The sequence below is a fragment of the Amblyomma americanum genome, chromosome 9 (assembly GCF_052857255.1).
Source record: "Amblyomma americanum isolate KBUSLIRL-KWMA chromosome 9, ASM5285725v1, whole genome shotgun sequence".
Classification (NCBI taxonomy): Eukaryota; Metazoa; Arthropoda; class Arachnida; order Ixodida; family Ixodidae; genus Amblyomma; species Amblyomma americanum.
Window position 1 is genome coordinate 78,892,807 of NC_135505.1, and position 18,245 is coordinate 78,911,051.

Sequence of the window (18,245 nt, forward strand, 5' to 3'; positions counted from 1 at the left end):
GATGCACAGTCGCAGAAAGTTTCGCAGGACATCTCAATGCATGCGTCACTCCAATGGCGAAAGCAGAAAGCGTCGATTTTTCCGACGTTCGCAGAGGTTTCGCCTTTGAAATAGCGAAAGCAAGCGTGAAGGTTCAGTAAAGCTGGCAGACTGCGAAAACAGAGTGACGATTGAAAAAGTTCGAAGCGCATGAAGCAAACAAGCTTTTGTCCCTTGCTTTCGGTTGTCAACCGCTCTGCGCTCACGAACAGGTTTGTGTTGTATAGCCTTCTTTAATACGTCCGGAGGCAGCATATTTGGCTTGAAGCTCCTAAACACTGAAGTAATGGCGCGGTATTGAAGCAGGAAAAGCACGTCACAAAAGGACGTGTGTTACAAAAATGACAGTGCTCGGCTCCATATTTGCAAAAGCAAAATAATGAAGGAATCTGGAGCACAGAAAGAAGTCTTCGACAGCGACGGAAGGTGTCGTAGCAGAATCCCCATTTCCTTGTGGAGACGGGAGCTTGTTGGGAGGGTACGCAGTTAAGCGACTGATTTCGCTAATCCGGTATTAGACGCACGAATACTGCCCTGTATTTCTGAAATTATGCTTTGTTATGGTGGTGTTATTAGAGTGACAGTTCATACGAAGGCGGCTTTTTGTCATATGTTCTCTCCGTAGCAGGTGACCTTGTTGCCCATTTTCGATAGTTCACCGTGACGCGCACGGAACTAGCGCAGCGCATAAGCGACAGAAAAGTGCGCTAGCTAATAACTGGAGGAGGAGATGGCAGGCTCATTTTGTGTTCCGAAAACAACACAGAGCATGCTTTTCAGTGCTGTCTTTTGACGCCGCACACTGAAACATCCGCCCGTGAAAAGCAGAGCAGCTGAGCTGCTGCCAATATGTGACCTGTAAGCTTCTTACTGCCTCCAAGGCTGCTGCTTCCTCTTGGGACTTCAACTATTCGGACACTGGGCGTCTTCGGGGCAGCAGGATAGGAGGCGCTGGAATAGCCTCCTGGATAGATGCCTGGAGTAGGCCTCCCAGGGTAGCCTACTGCACTTGGGTACTGGTGCTGTGCAGAAGGATGGCCCGGTGTTGCCTGCGCGGAATGATGGCCACCGGGAGGATAAGGATAGCCCGGCTGCCGCGATGCTGGTGTTGGGTAACGTCCCCCAGGGTATCCTGGATGAACTTGCCGAGAGGCTGGATATTGACTCCCCGGGTAACTTGGATGACCACGTCCGGTGCCCGCGGATTGTCCTGGCCAGGAACCGGGTTGGCCATGCCCAGGGCTACGGGGAGAAGACGGGAGACCACGACCGGGGTACTGACCACTGGGGTAACTGGGACTGCTTCCGGGTTGATAACCTGGCGCAGAAATCCTGCTACCTGGATAACCTGGCTCAGGCTCTGCAGGAGGAGCGCTAGGAGGCACTGGCATGAACCCTGGAGGGTGTTGAGAACCGCTTGGTTGCAGCACGGGCTTGGTCGGTTCAGAAGCCGTTTTTCCGGGCTCCAATGGCGGCGCACTCGGTATCTGCGGCCGGTAGCCAGGGACCTGGGGATAGGAAACCTCACGTCCAGGATAAGCAGGAGCAGTTGGAGGTGCGGGTCTCACTGCGTGTCCCGGATAAAAGGGAGAGCCTGGAGGCGCAGGTATTGCAGGCGGCATTGTCGGGTATGGCGGGGGCCTTCTCGTTATTAGCACTGGGCCTAAAGGATTAGGCACTCTTGGTGGGTTGTCATTCTTCGGTACGAAGGGTCTCACGCCTGGATAGCCAGGTGCTATGGTGGCTATGGGAGGAGCGCTAGGAACCAATGGTTTGAATCCCGGAGGGTGCTGAACCCCACCCATAGGCTGCATTGGTCTCGTCTGTCCCAGTCCGACCTTTCCTCGCTCCATCTGTGGTGCACTGGGCACCTGGGGTCGGTAACTTGGCAATTGAGGGTACAAGCTCCTCTGCCCCGGATACGAGGGAGCGCTTGGAGGCACGAGCCTTCCCTGTTGTCTCGGATACGAAACTGAGCTCGGAGTAACGTGCCTGAAAGGCGGCATCGTTGGGTATGGAGCCGGCCTTCGAGTGTTGTACGCTGGTCTTGGCGGGTTGGGATTTGCTGGTTTCTGGTTGGTTCCCTGTCTCCTGGACACTGAGGAGCCCGAAGATGAACTCGAAGAGCTTCTAGAAGAGGTAGGCGAGCTTGCGGAAGATCTAGACGAGGAGCTTGAACCTTGAAGCAGGTTTGCAAAGAAAGAAAGTAGGGATCCTTGACAAGTGCAGTAGTTGGCACTCTTAAGGACGCATGGAAGCGCGAGAGGCGTGGAAGGTCTTGCGGCAGCGAGAAGTGTGCTTGCTATAGAAACCTTCACACTGCATATGATATAATGCTGCGCCTCCCTCCGTCGGCGAAAGTGTAAGGGGAGGAGCTTTCAAAGCGAGTGACCTGAAGGGTAGGCGATAGAAAGCGAGGAAGTTTTGCACAGTTTTCAAGTTGAAATAACTGCGAGAAAGTAAGTAGCAGCTCGCGAGTGTCGACCCAGATTTTTCCCGCATGTCTCTGAAGCACATCGATCGTTGCGGTGGCTTGTTTTATGGCGGCCTTTTTTAACTAGGGCCAATGATTCGAAGCAGCAATGCAGGGCAAACACGTTGCAAAAGCGAATGTGTCCTTGTAGTCGACAGAAAGATTCACTCCGCGCCTGTAAGCGAAGCTCCAGTTGCGGCGGCAAGAAAGAAACAAAACACATTTGCATCTTGAAGGCTGCACGAAGCTCAAGCATCAGACGACGACGTGGAAATGAAGGCGAGGCCCAAGCGATCTTTTCGATATCGGCGTGACTGTTTTAGGGTGGTATATTGTAATGTGCAAGAGGAATTGTTTTTAGCGGCGCCTTTTAGTATATTCTCGCCGTGGTGGCTTAGTGGCTATGGCGTTCGACTGCTGAACCAGTTCACGGGATTGAATCCCGACCGCGGTGGCGGCTTAGAGTGAGGAAAAGTGCAAAACCTCCTTGTGGTGTGCGAGGTTAGCGTAATATCGGCGTCAATTGAAATGCGAACAGCGGAGCGCGTGGAAAAGGTCCAGTTTACTAGCCTATCGCCGTCAGAGATAGGCGCATTCATCCGGTTTGCAACAGTTTTGCTTCTGTTTACTCTGACGTTCATTTCCTCGCTTTGCCACTGGGGCGCTACATTCACTCTTCCCGCCTGTCTCAGCTTGTTCAGCGCTGTTTCACGGGCGGCACCGGCTGTGACCAGCGTGGATGAAGCGAGCGCTCGTAGCTCCCCGGCCCGCAGCGCTTTGGTTTCGCTTCCATCATCGTAGTTTTATCAACATCTGGTTGCGATGCGAACTGTGGAAAAGACCGATCGGATTGCGGTCGGTGTCCAACACGGTGGTTCCGGAATCACGTGTTTCTGGCAGACTCGAATAAAACATTCACGCGTCAGTGTATGGCCCAAAAAGAGAACACGAATCGTTTCTCTTTATGTCACGGTGTGCAGCAACGCGTCATTGTAAAGGAAACGGGTCGTCCACTGTCTACAATTTCCAGAATTTTCCAGGCAGTCGGCGCTGAGGGAAGGCTCGGAAACTTGCCCCGTTGGCACCGACGGTACGCTACCGGCAAGGTTTTAGGCCTACTTAGTGTGGCGGCTGTAGCAGACACACCCAACATTGACGCTCGTGAGGTACAGGAGACATTTCAGTTGGGTTACGGCATTTCAACCAGTAGACGTCGACACGAGGCTATTTTGTAAAGCCGTGTACCGTCGCAGAAGCCAATGGTCTCAGAAGCAAAGAGAAAAATCAAGGCTTGTGTTTGCTCAAGACCATGCATCATGGACTACGGAAAACTGGCGCTGCGTGATGTGATCTGACGAGTCGACGTTTTCAACTAATTGGGACCGGCGTCAGCGAATCTGTAGAGCCGACAACACCAGGGCTGCCTTTCCTATCGACCCTCCCATATTCGAGGTAAGATTGCTTTAATGCAATGGCCATCACACTGAGTACTGCGACGCGATAAGAGCCACTCGCTCTGTTCATAATTCACGCAACCGGTTTACAGCGCAACCAGACGCTGATTACACTCCGACGATGGAAGCAAAATCAAAGCGCTGCTGGCCAGGGAGCTTAGCTTGGGCAACTTGCTCAATATTGGAAATGTATTTGCAAAGACAGGTCATACAAAGGACCAATCTTTGCCAATATTAGGCCAATTACCTCTGCTGCTTAGTGAGCCACAGCCGCTGCCGCCCGCGAAACTACCCGACCAGCCTGAGCTAACTTGAGATCGGTGCAAAGGGTGAAAGTGGCGCTCCAGTGGCAAAGCGAGAAAACTAACGTCAATGAAAACAGAAGCAAAACACGCAGACCGGAAGAGCACACCCATCTCTAATGATGACAGGCATACGGCGCAAAATGGACATTTGGCCGCACGCTCCGCTGTTCGCATTGCATTAGACGTTGATGGTGCATTAAAGAACCCAAGGTTGTTTAGATAAAACTGGAGCCCACCACCACGGGTTTCTCACAGCCCATTTGGCAGTTTGGGACGTAGAACACTGCATAGAAAAATTGTTGTGCACGTCATGTACACACGACGCGGCAGGTAAATAAATGTCAGCAATGGTGCGGTGGTGTGTGCCAGCGCTTCAGCAATCTCAAGATGTTAGTGGGAAGGTTACCCTTGCCTTTAAAGCAGCATTCAGTAGTATATGATCTTTTGCGCTTAATCAAGGGCCAGTTAATGACAGTTATTTGAATTCGGGGTTCGTGTCATTTCATCTCTCGCGACGCCGTATTGGCAGTCAAGGAGATATAGGGGCACACGACCTGCAATGGGCCAATTGACCTGTTTTGTTAGGAACGAAACGAAAATTGTTTTATTGCACCAGTTTCATTATCCGGCTATTGGACAGGCCGCAATGATTGCGTCGAGCATATCACAAGTGCAACTGGAGAACCAGCTGAGGGTTTTTAACAACTTTCCCCTCAAGTACCGAGACATGTGTTTGGTGAGGCAGACCGAATATTTTCTTAGCTGAGCGCGGCTTCCAGGGAAGTAGCTACTGTCGGTATTCTTCGTACTTCACAAGAAACTGTGTGTTTAGCACGCTCAGTAAGCTTCGCGCAGCATAAGCGGAAGAAAATTGCACCAGCTAAGCGTCTTGCTATTTGCACAGACAGCAAACTTTCGCCCTGGAAAGGAGAGTAAAAGATCAACACTAAAAAAAAATCCCATAAGTTTGAGTTATTTCAAGTTGTTAGTACAGTAGCGAGCCTTCACTCAAGCACCTCAGTCAAAGGTTATAGAGGGCACAGGTGGACTGCGCCGGGATAATGGCGATTTATTCCGGTCTAGTTCCATTTTTATTCTAGGAAGCGACGGAGCTCTCCCGCTAAAGCAGTGTCCTGCCAGTGGGTGTGAAGGAATATAACAATAGAATTAAGAGCACTGCTATGTCAGCGTACGTTAAAGAAGCCCAGGTGATCTCAGTTAATCCGGAGCGCTCCACAACGACGCCCCTCATAGCGCATGCGTCGCTTCGGGACGTTAAACCTCGCATATCTGCCTACCTTCCTACTTTTTCTTCGTGTTCATTTGCGGTAAAGGTAGGCTTCACTATATCACACAAAACGCTCTGTGTGTAACGGTACATGAAAAAACACTTGTAACTCCTCGTCTTCATGTTAGGGCAAGTTTCGTTTTAAACTTCCGTTATTGCGAGTAACCGACCGTTATGTGACGCCTAATCGTCACCTTATCACCTACTAACAAACTTCTCTGGGTTTCTCTCTAGCTGATTAGCGTTTGCTCTACGATGCCATTACATCACGCAACCGTCTTTGGATCTTTGAAAATTTGTTTCTCTTTAACCAATCTGTGTTTTCTCCGTGACGTCCTAGGATCACACAACCACCTAGTGTCAAATGATAGGTCACTGTGAGTACTTGTGCTTTCATTGCCAGATATCCTGAGGGGAACCACACACAACTGGGCTGGTTGTAATTACGTGATGATTGTAGACGAATTCAGCGCAGACATACACACACCTTCTGTCCTACGGTTATCCTGACTGTGCGTACTACCCTGTTTACGCTGAATTCTTCTTGAGTGACAGCCTGAGTGCCCGAGGCGAAAGATTTTGCTTTCACTTCATCGCAGAGTGAAAAACGCTACGTAACTTTTCTAAGTTCCCAGTTCCTCCTTACTTTCCCAAGACGGCTAGCAACGTGGTACGACAGGCTACAGTGTGGTTTTTTCTCACGGCCAGGCGGCATCGGCTGTGCTTACCTCTGCTCCTGGAGCCGCCGCTCCTAGCGCCGCGCGGGAAGCGGTAGACCACCTCGTGGTCGGACTCGGCGAAGATGTCCGCGTCCCGGTTGGCGCTGACCACGGCCACGACGAGCACGGCCAGCGCCGTCAGCAGCACGGCTCGGCACATCACGCCTGCTGGGCTGCTGCTACTGATTCGCAGGATCCACGGACAGGAAACAGCGCCGGAAAGGAGACAAAAGAGGGACAGAACCGTGAACGATATGCCGGAGAGACTTCTGTGGCATCAATCCAGGTAGGTTACAAAAGGTGAGACCAAAGGAGTGAGTGCGATTCGCACCGCAAGAAGCACTCACGCACAACGCGCGCAAGCACACGCCAGTACTAAGAGGTGCACTCTTGATCAAAAATATCTGGGACACATGGTTCGTGTTTCAGCCGTCTAGCCGAAGCCGTTTGCCACCTCTCAGTCTCCCACGCTTCGCGAAGAACCGATACACACTCGTTGCCCCTCTCCTTATTTCACCCGTCTCTTCGTGCAACGCTGCTGACACCCCGGCCACACTGAATACGTAGGGTGCGGCCAATGTGATTACTCCTAGCGGTTCTGGGGCGGTTTCCAACGCTCTCTCCACTGCTTCCTCCTCTTCACCTCGCTCCATCCGCTGCAATTCCTAGAAGGATCGATTCTCTCTCCTCTCTCTCCCCCCTCCTCCGTCTTTGCGGAGCAAAGCCAACCTAGGAGCACTGCTCAATCACATCTGCTGACATCAAGAGGGCCTCCGGTCCCACCTCCTTCAGTCATCACCAGCCCCAACGCCTTGCTTCTGAGAGCACCCTGAGCTGAGGACCCGTTATTTTAAAACATTTATTCCTTCTCCCCCTCTGTAGCTGTAAATCTCTGGGAGATGAGAACTGAAGTCCTTGAGTTTCAAAACCATTTGACGCGAAAGCTACAGATCCCCTTGTCGCAGAAAAGCCGATGTCGGCGGTGCCGTCGGCGTGACGGAAAAATTAAAACTGGTCGGAATGGTGCCTGTTAGAGGGGGCTGCCATAGATGGCGCCAGCCATACCGCCGGCGCTTCGGAAACCTCTGACCATCGGGCCTTCGGGTTGCGATTGAGTCACGAACGCAACCACTCGCCACACAGGCACGTTGTGACGGCTTGGTTAAAGCAGGATGTTTTATTTATACCATGTGCTCTTTCACATAATGAATGAGATTGTGAAACAGAAAACAGTGTTATCGTTTGTGTGGGCAAGAGGAACCGCTGTCGCGTCCGCCTTAAAGGCGGAGCAGTGCCCCAAATTTTGTCTTTAGAAGTGCCGTGTAAGTGCTCCAGTTCACAGCTCGAAATCTAACCACGTGGCATGAAGATTTTTAGCCAGCGGCATACATTTTTAGGAAGGAGCAGAATCTGCTCACTTTGAGAAATGACACAAACGCTTCGTTCCGTCTGATAGAAAAGCGGCAATTCATCAATGTTCATGAACGTTCGAGATGTTAAGGCGTAGAATCATAATAATCATAGCACTGCCTTGAATGCGCTTCACTACAGAAAGAGAGCGGCCTGTAAGTATGTTCCTGATCATCCATTAGTAATTAATTTGCACGGTGTGTAAAACGGGCCGATACATACAAAAATAGTCTGGTAGGTGTCGCGTACGGCCTCGAAGCGTCGACAAAAGCCTTTGCTAACCTTAGCTCTTTGTCCTACCAGTGATGGAAGTTGAAATCCATACCCGACCTTATTCCGTGGCCAGTTATTGCAGGTTAGCAGGTGGTTCCTCCGCCCATAGGCTGTCCAGCGGCTGTTGATGGCGGTATGCTACTTTGGTTTATCACCCAATGCATTCTGGACAACTTTGGAAAGTTCGTCATTGTTATGCAAGTTGCGGGACAAATCTAATAATCTCTAAATTCTGGCTAAATCCGAACAGAGCATTTCGACACGTATGGGCAATGAAGATTTCGCCCCAAAATGAGTCACCGCGATTGTTTAATCGAGCCCCTCGGATCTCCCGTCGCCAATACCCACAAAAGAACGTCATGACACAACCCGGCCGCTGGTGGTTCCCGCCAGACTCAAATCAATAGTATCAGAAATAAAATCGCCCTCCACATCCTGCTCTCTCCTGTTTGCGTTCGTCAGCTTAGAGACAGCTACAGCCATTTGTGCCTTAGATATAAATTGGAGAAAAGTAAACAACTTTAATGAGAGCGATGCCTTTGACGCCGGCAAGTTCAAGGTGAAGTCGTCGACGTCGATAAGCCCACGTGCCCACAAGTCGGCGCATGTGCAGCGAAGCGACCGCTCGGTTCTCACACCCGGGGCAGCAATAAATATCGGCGCCGACGTCTAAGCAGCGGCGCATGCATTCGCGCGGGAAAACGTGAGACCCCGGCACGCGAAGAGGCCACTGCCGCGGGAGCGACGCAAAAAGACCAACGAACACTCTGCCGGCTCCCTCCGCTTTTCGCGCGACATGCGATAGCGACGCGACAGCACTAGCTCCACACACAGAAGCTGTGCGAGACCAGAAAGCGCGCGCTAATTGCTTCCTCTGAAGAAACTGCGCGGGAACCGACGCGCGACACCGCAACAAGGCTGCCGGCGTTGTTAGGGGACGGACGCGCGAGCGTTATCTCGAGGTGAAAAAGAGAGGAGGAGTCAGGAAAAGAAAAGTAAGAACAACAAATGTTGCAGCCATGAAGCCAGGGAGCGAGACGACGGCGTATCTCGACGGGTCCGACGACTTCGCGCGCGTGTATAATAGTGCGCTGAGAGGGCGCCACACGTCGCGACCGGTCGCCTCGTAGCTCGAGAAGCGGCTGAGACGCAGCTCGGCGGCACTTGCATTCGAGCGGAAACGTCAAATTGGCTCCCATTACGCAAAATGACCTTTCTCTCCCCCTTCCTCCCTGTAGCAGGAAAAGTGGTGCTGGTTTTGCGGCGGATCTAGGGGGCGTGTGAGGAGCTTCAACGCGATGGTTGTTTCCCGCCTATACCGTCTGCAGCGTTCTTGTCTTTTGGGGGGCAGGGGAGTTCGTTCTTATATCCCTGTATGCATACATGCAGAGACCTCACAGCTAGACGTTACGCGCGCATGGCGCGCAAGTTGTCACTTAGTCAACATGAGTCGTGGTGATGTGGCGGTCGACTCAATTATTACGTGTCTGCGACCCTATGGGTCGCGCTGTTAAGATGGCACTGAAATACGACTCTCGGCAATATCATCGCGCGACGCCAGGGGTCGGAGGGCGGGTCGCCTGTGGGGGCAAGAGTTATTATAGAGAGAATAAGCGAGATCACGTGCTTTTCATTTGGTAATCTCGCGATGCTGATGCCAGCTAGATGTCTTTGTATGTGCGCAGTTCGGTGCACTGCTGTTAATGCTGCGGCCGTCAATCGCTTCCTTCTCTTCAGTGGCGTTCAGACTACGAGCGGGACAGTTGTGACGGACGAAAACTCTTCAGCAAGAAACTGTCGTTGTGGTGTATCTATTCGGTGAAACTTCGCCCGCTGACCTCATACACGGGTGATAACGGTTCATCAGTGCAGGGTGTGCTTTTTCATTTAGCTACGGGGTTATTTCAAAGCGTAGAAAACTTTCGTTGCTCCCATTGTGGGGAAATTGTGGGAAACGTCGACCGCGAACAGTGGAGAACCTGACCCCGAACACGAAACCGATCAAGGAAACGAACCTCAAATCGAACATTTCTGAAATAATCCGCGGCACTCGAGGGGTGCGAAACGCGGCGGGCTAAAGTGCGCTCGGCGGAGAAATGTCAAACATTCCGAAATTTTTCGACCGAAGAATGGTTCATGGTTTGTAGGGGTTGAACGTCCCCAAGCGACTCAGGCTATGAGGGACGCCGTAATGAAGGGCTCCGGAAATTTCGACCACCTGGGGTTCTTTTACGTGCACTGACATCGCACAGCACACGGGCCTCTAGAATTTCGTCTCCGTGGGAATTCGACCGCCGCGGCCGGGATTGAACCCGTGTGTTTCGGGCCAGCAGCCGAGCGCTATAACCACTGGGCCACCGCGGCGGCTTTTTTTGTCCGAAGAAGTTTTACCATATAGCACTGAAGGATTGAAACCAGCACTGTCGCAAACAGAGGGTCTTCATTTCCCGATGCCTCAGTCATTTCAATTCATTGCTAACAGACATCACACAATATGTACAACGAAGCTGTCAGTCGCGCTGTAACCAGCGTAGAAAAGGTGAAAGTACGTAGAAATTCTACCATTGGCTAAAAGGATTCCATGCAACGGAGCCAGTTTGGAGCCCGGAGTGTGAAGACGTGGCACCAGACTGCAGCTGTGGCCGATACACAGAGTCACCGCTCCCGGCTGTCTCGGTACTGCTTGCAACTGGTAGGCTCTCGCGCTACGCATTTCAAAACGTCGTCTTCGTCGAAGTTTCATTTGTTCTGCGCAACCGAAGGCTCGGCGCCAATAGCGCTGCCGCCGTGACCGTGCAATGAAGCCCGATGAGTGAAAAGATACAAGAGCTCGGCTGTGTAGCCAACAGCAGCCTCATGCAGCCGCATACAAAGGTCAAAAGGCGGCCGAACGTGTCGCTAAGACTGTTGACGAGCGCGCGTCGAACAGCGAAAGCAGAAAAGGACACCGAGCGCACTGCCCATCGGTGAAAATAACTTGGCTGAACACGCCAGCACGTAAAGTACTAAAGGCGGACGAAGGCAAGCACGCTGCCCTCTTAAGAAAAGCGACATGGTGGCGGCGGCTCCTGGCAAGCTGCGAAAGCTGCCAAGGAGACGCTGCGAGGCCGAAGAACGGAATCGGTCCATGCCAGAGCAGGTTCAACAGCCAAATAACCTGTGATACTTTACCGGTAAGGGCGAGGTCTCACTTGGAGTTCACACACTACCTCACACTGCGCTAGGAACCAACTATCTCAGGTTCAGATCCTTCTGCAGCGACTTTCTAGTGTCGTGTGCTCCTCGCTTATGTTGCTTCTTGTTGGCTGTTTCTATCTTTGCACTACAACCTGCCGGTCAAAGGCCCTGAGCATTATCCCTGTGCGGTTGCCAGAATCTTTGAGCAGCCCTCGAAAGAACTGCGTCTTTCTCGCAATGTTTTGATGTTTACACCTACCCTCGGCGAAGAGGTATATAGACTGCATTCTCTTTAGAATCTCAGCTGCGAAGCCGTCTTTACAAAAAAGCGTAAAATTCAAATTACTGCCCAAATTATGTCTTCCGCCAGATCAAATCCTGATCCTTTGAGCGATTTTTCAAATTTTTACCAAGCTAAAAAGTGGGACGGATGTGACCGATGTGACAGCATCGTACTGAAAGCGGCTGATCCACTTCGCTTATCTGCTGTACAAGAAAACAAAAAGCTGACGCGACCTTGCTTAAACGCATATTGGGCGCAAGGTGAGTTACCAGCGAGGCGTGAAGGAAGCCAAGTAAATCGACCAGAACTTGCGTGGCCTAGGTGACTCGACGCATGAACGCCACACCTGACTTGCGGTATGCAAGACACACCGGCTGCCAAGCGCTTCTGCGAAAACCTTGAGGCAGCGGTTAGAAAGCAAGACTTTGTAAACGGGACCTGCGCTGCAACCAACGCCCTATTCTCAAGGCCCGAAGCAAGCTTTCATAGCCCGCAACAAAATTCGCTTATCAGCACGTGACTGTGCAGGCAGACACGAACATACAGCCGTAGACGCCAGGCAGGCAGGCTGATTTATAACTTTGTTTATACCGCGGATTTGTGACCAAGTGCTTGAAACAACTCGACGGCGACTCATCAAAGTGCCCGCCGCTCTCGGCCGTACTGAATTCAAAGATGAGTGCAAACTGTCTAAATAACGCCCCTCTCACGATATATGAACGATTCCGAACATCGTAGATGTCGTGAGTGATCATGATCTTTCCAGATTGATCTTGTTGTGCCTGACGAGCGTGCGGAAAAATGACAGAGCCGCTTGCCAGCTGTGATACATAGAACACACTCCTACGTCATCTTCAGGCCTCGACCACTAAGAGAAGATTGAAAAGAGGGAAAAACTCAGCTTTAGACAGTATGTCCTCTGTGTACTAGTTCGCACTCATGAAACTAAGCGCAGCTGTTACACCTTTTGCACTCGTCTCCGGTGTGCGTGTGTGGTGTGCTTTATGCCTTTTCCCCATAATTTTTCATAATTTAGTGTGAATCGCAATGCCACTGCCGCTCGGTCGGCCTCCATAACGCAAAACTTTCTGCGTGACCGCCGGGCTAGAGTGTTCGCGACCAGTCAAAATCGTTGTACAAGTATTCGAAACGCAAGGCGATGTCTCGAAATGCCGTCCATAACCGCTATATTGTATCGCACGGCAATGTGAAGAAACAGTGGCGTTTTTTTTATTCGCAAGATAGTTTTGCGTTTCATGTTCCATCTCTAACATTAGTACAACGCGTTCGTGCATGAGATATTGAGCCTGACAAGCCATTCCAGGAAATGCATTTCTCAACGATTGACACTGACGGGTATGTAGCGGCGCTTCCCGGCTTGGTATTGCAACGGTCAATGTAGAGGTACATGAATTATAGGCTGGACTGTATTCTGCGCTAGGGGCGAAGAACAATTGGCGTTGTGTTACTTTTTTTTTTCTGCTGGATGCACTTTTTCGCTTAAATACCAGCGCTCCTCCTTTATATTGCGAGACATCAAGAAATGACCTTCTCGGCAAGTTAATATTATACCTTGCTGCGCACACATACACCGGAGGCCATATATGCTACCGCATAAACCTTACTGACTGGATCCAACTGTCCACTCCTATTCCGGTAAACAGGGATAAGGACGTTTCCCACAGCTCTCTTCATGAACAGTTCTCTAAATCTCTCAACCCGAGCACAGCTGGATGTACCGTATTTACTTTTTATTGCGACAGTGCGCCTGCTGGCATGAAGTAATATCTACGATTATAGATACACATTGGACTCTCGAAGGTAGACCAGTAACGGTCGGTGGTGCGGCCCAGATATCCAGGTTCCTACATCCGGCGGTCGGCCTGGGGGCGGTATGTGCTAACCTCCGCATGGGTTCGAAACTGGTATAACCAAAGAAGTCTACGCTGCAACAATACCTCCCACGGGTAAGTCCAGTATTTAATTCTCAAGCATAGCATCGCACACCTAGGCTTATACGCCACAGAAAAGTTTAGAAATGATAACGAAACGCTTTCGGGCTTCGAATACTTACGGAAGAAACCAAACTGGCTTCAACGGCGCCGCTGTAGTAACATCATTGCACTTGCTCAAACGGGGTGGTAAAATAGCTGCCGTGACATCATGCATCTGCAAACCGTTCTCCACAAGGCAGCACCCACGCCAGGTAAAATACAGAAACCGTGGCTACTCGCGATTGGGGGTGCAGACCGTACAACATTGTCATATAACAGCACGCATTCTGTGGGACCGCCAAAAATATCCGCATTTGCGTAAGTACGCCGTTTCGTCAACACCTCGCGTCGGCGCAAAGGGCTCCACATATAACATCTGAAACTGAATTTCACATATCGTTGTTGCTATTAGAAGTTTCCACGAAACCAGTGGTCCGAATAGAAACAATACACTAGAAAGTAAGCCGAAATGAAGTCATTAATGACTCTGTACACAACATACATCCACCCACCATTTGCGCCCGGGGATAGTGACACATGGAAGACTACATATAATAGATTGATCGGGCAAAAAAAGAAAAGTGCAGCTTGGTTGTATTGCGTAGTTCGGAATCGAGGAGCAAGAAGACGCTGAATCAAGAATAAGAGAGCAGTATGCTGTGGGGATTTTTTTTTTTACTGTGATTCAAGGAATGAAGGTCCCATTTAAAAGCAAAGTTATGGCTATACACAGCGGAAAGCAAACACTGGTTCGATGTACAGTGGAACGAATGTACAAATACAGACTGCACGATAAAACGCTTGAATGCGGAGGGGAGCCAGTATAGAGCTTATAAATAGCTCCAGGCGAAGCAGCAGGCTGAAAAAAAAAACGAAGACAGAATAGACTTGTTTCGCAGAACCATAGAGAGGAATCAATGTGTACAGCTTTTTCAGAACACAGCAACAACCGAAAAGAAAAGCAACCTATTAACAAAACTTTAGGCAGTAAAATTTCCCGAGTTCGTCTTACGGTTGTTTGTATTAGCGCTCGCGTTAGCTACTGGGAGCTTCTCACATTGTTCATTATTGTAGTGCCAACGTTACTAATTCGAGTTCTTTTTTGCACTTCCGACGGGGGCTCCGGTTTCACTTTGCTAAAGCCATAAAAAAAAAAAGGCCCGACAGTGACAAACTCTTCCACGTGTTTAAGGATGCAGAAAGTGGAAGGCCACACTAAACAAATAATCAAACCGGCGCGTTATTGTTAAATGTGCACTAAAAACGATTCTGAGCTCATCTTTTTACCGCGGGAACTCGGTCTACAAGTCCAACCATTCTTAGAAACTTTGAACTATTCTCTTGCGCGGCCGATTTCCCTACTAAGTCGGATTAAACGTCCCGGTTACCACTTTTTTTTTTAAACTGACCTCCAAGAGTTGGAGGAGTCAACCAACGCGTGGAGTGTCTTTCAGCCTGTCGCATGGCGGCTTGCCGCTCTGCCGTCGGCCGAGTGAGACGTAGTAATACGCAAATTTCCATGGTCCTAATTTACGGCCATGTTGTCTGCAAATGGAACTGTTTATTCACGAAAGCCTAAAAACAAAATAAAACTGAAAGCGAAGCCGTCACTGGACTGGCTGAAAGACACTCCACGCGTTGGTTGACTCCTCCTACCCAAAGCGTTGAGTTAAATAAAAGGCGGGAGCCGGTACATTTAATCCGATCTAACAGGGAAAATGGCCGCACAGAACCATAATTCGAAGTTTCGAAGAATGCTGGGAGCGTGTAGATCGAGCTCCCGTGGTAAAAAGACGAGCTCAGAATCCTCTTCCGTGCACCTTAAAGTACTTATACAGTGCACCTACGCTGACTGTTCTAAGAAGCCGTAATAAAATATTCGGTTGCTCGGCCTGTCAACTCTCATATTACATTCCACGGGGCCTCAAGTGAGCTAGCATAACGGCAAGGCACCGAGGCTAGCCATATGATTCCCGGCTAGCGACGTAGCCTACGAGGGAGCAGGGCGCATTCAAAATTATGGGTTACACTTATGCCAGCTTGAGGGCCCAAGAATAAAACTGCCCAGAGCGTCAGTGCACAGCCTAAAGGCCAGACACTGAAGTTATTGTGGTTGCCATTATTGTTATAATGGCCATTAAAGGGGCTGTGAAAGGGGGTCGCACCAAAGATGCGATGTACCTAGGATGCTAAAGGACGCCGCCTCAAAGATATCGTCCAGCACGAATTTTTTAGATGCGTTTTGTAAAAGCTGAGTTATCTGTGGTCAAAATCTGAATTTCCACCTCTTCGCGCCTTTCCCTGTCTTCTCGTCACTTTTTGCACGCTGAAATGGCGGCGCTCCTCCGCTGGCCCCTCGCAGTCGCCCTCTCCACTGGCTGCCGAAGCGCGCGAACCATGCTAGCAGTCCGCTGCTGACGTAACGAGCGCTACATGACGTAACGAGGGCGGATGCTCACGTAACGAGCGTGGATTCGGGTGAAAGCCTAGCACCGCAGGTCGCCACTAGGCGCGGATGCGGCAGTTTTAAAAATTGTATTGTAAATTATCGGGCCGCTTTTGAGGTCTTGTACGCCGTATGAACGCTCGTTGGCCTGTACTCTACATAATGCGAGCATTTCAAAGACAACCTCAAACACCCTTTTCAGGGACCCTTTAAGTCTTCAGAAACGAAATCCTAAATGTGCTCCCTTAACGATGTTGATGCTTTTTCTACTACTCGGCTACTCATCATAAGAATAAATAACTGCGCAAAAAGGACGGGACAATAAAGAATCACATGCGACACAGTTATTTATGGCTCTTATAATTTCGTACCAATTAGCCCCTCACCGCACTCTTCTTGGTTAGTCAACGTTTATCCGTTTTGGCGTTGCAAACAACGCAGTAATTGCAGCTTATCTCTATCCTTCCTCTGATAAGCAGAGCGTGATAAGTTGAGAGAACAATTTTAATCGGCCCAGTTCATACTAATAACGTGTGCATATGCGCCTGCTCTCTAACAGCTTCAGAATATATGTGTGCAGTGTAAATAACAAGGTACTATCACCATAGCATGCTGGGCTAAAAAATTAAAATTAATAAATAAGAGAACAGAGGAGGAGTTTGCTACGAAAGGGCTCAAACATGACGTCCAGGAGCCCTTATCTTGATATTTAAGGAAGAAAACGACTGTTATAATGTCCTTACAGCTTCCCTAAGCTCGCGCAATTTATTTTTGCCTTTTCCGGCTTTTCAAATTAACCCCGAGCGAAACACGCATTACATATAGTTACAGATTCAGTACTTCACTGTATTCGTACTGAGTCCAACCCGACAAGATGTCATGTCCTACGGGAAGTCGTAGTTTCTGTGCTAATCATTGTTTTCTAAATCATAGCTACAACAATCAGAAAAAAAAAACAGAAAACGGATCGATTTACCTCCTCTTCGGGTCATGACTAATCACTTTTTTTTCGCTGTCTTGGCAATTCTGTACGTCACACGTGCATCAATCAACTCCAGCAACGCGTGCTGTTAATGCGCCCTTGATTTCCGATCACTCAAATTTCCCAAGTTCTAGTTTTTATTCATGTAGCGTTATTTTCCCCCATATACCTTCTGTTCGGAACTGTAAGCGCGGAAGGTCCACAGGGAAAAGCCATGACCTTGCTTCCTCCAGGTTGCATCACTACAAGGCTATCTTGGAAGCTTGCCTTGTAGTTATCTCAAATGCAAGAACTAGTAGTCTGATAAGACGTGCATTCCACTGGCTCAAACCCTTGAATGAAAAGAAACAAAAAGTTGCTAAGCTGCCGTAAGGGATCACCTTTGCCTACAGTAAAATTCCTGGGCCATGAAACTGTCTCTCTCTGTGCGACGATAGTTTTCGGTTTCAAATGCGTTCACCGTGCTAAAGCAGGCAACGAACGCCTGGCACATGCACATCATTCAAGGTTCCATTAAATGCGATGTTACTGTCCCTGACTGTCTTCTGCCCATGTTATGAGAGAATCGCCGAGACAATGGGCAAGCATAGTTGCATGCTGTACCTGGGAACGAAACGACAAGGCAAAAGAAGTGGATGCCCTAGTAGGACGACTGCCCTTTGACGCCACCCACCTGCACTTTTAATTCTCCCCTAATCTTCTACCCATCCAATTATATGAACAGCACGTTCCTCACGTGGCCATTGAACCAAACCTCACTATATAAAAAATATAATCAACTGGGTTACTGCCAGAGAATGTCTGCAACTCGCTCTACATTTTGCCTTTGGGCCTGCCCCACTGCGGCCACCCTGTTTCATCGGATGTCCCAAACGCATCTCCCCAAATGACTTTTTTTTACACTCGAAAAGTGTGCATTCCTTTCATGTCCACTCATTCAGTCTAAGACAACACAAAGTTTTCAATGCTCGTATGTCCACTGTGTCAAAGAGACCACGCAGTTCTGTGAAAGACATTATGTCGACAGATCAGGAGGCTATAGGGAACCTTATTAACTAGACCTTGGTCTGATTGCTGCGGCAATTAATAAAAAAGGGGCACAGAAAGGCAATATCTTTACGTTTAGGCTTTCCATACGCCAACAGCAGTGATTTCGGAAACACGGGCAAGCTTGAACGCGAATAGTGAGTGTAGAAAGGATCCGCATGTTGGAAATTGAACTCTTGTTCGAACCCATGACCACGCGGTCTCAAGCACACGAAAAGGAGAACACCCCTTTTCGCGGTCTCTTGCGCTCGACGCCTACAGCAAGGTCATATGTGCGCAGGAAATGAGCGACTTCCTCGAGGACGTCAGCATTGGACGCTCCTTCTTGGTTACGGCCGGCCAGCACCTGACGCGG

At 49.8% G+C, this 18,245-nt stretch overlaps 1 protein-coding gene across 4 annotated transcripts in view; it reads right to left on the reverse strand.

Moving 5' to 3' along the window:
• LOC144105448 (uncharacterized) overlaps window positions 1-18,245 on the reverse strand; it is a 62,334-nt gene that overhangs the window by 17,823 nt on the left and 26,266 nt on the right. Inside the window, exons 1-3 of one of the 4 annotated variants that reach the window (XM_077638570.1) lie at window positions 6,626-6,834; window positions 6,288-6,457; window positions 911-2,218 (exon numbers count right to left, since the gene is read on the reverse strand). In XM_077638570.1, coding sequence (XP_077494696.1) covers window positions 911-2,218; window positions 6,288-6,438 — 1,459 coding nt within the window. In that variant the 5' untranslated portion in view covers window positions 6,439-6,457; window positions 6,626-6,834. Of the gene's footprint in view, window positions 1-910; window positions 2,219-6,287; window positions 6,461-6,625; window positions 6,835-18,245 lie in introns of those variants that run through there. The other 3 variants (XM_077638569.1, XM_077638571.1, XM_077638568.1) reach the window with 3 other exon arrangements.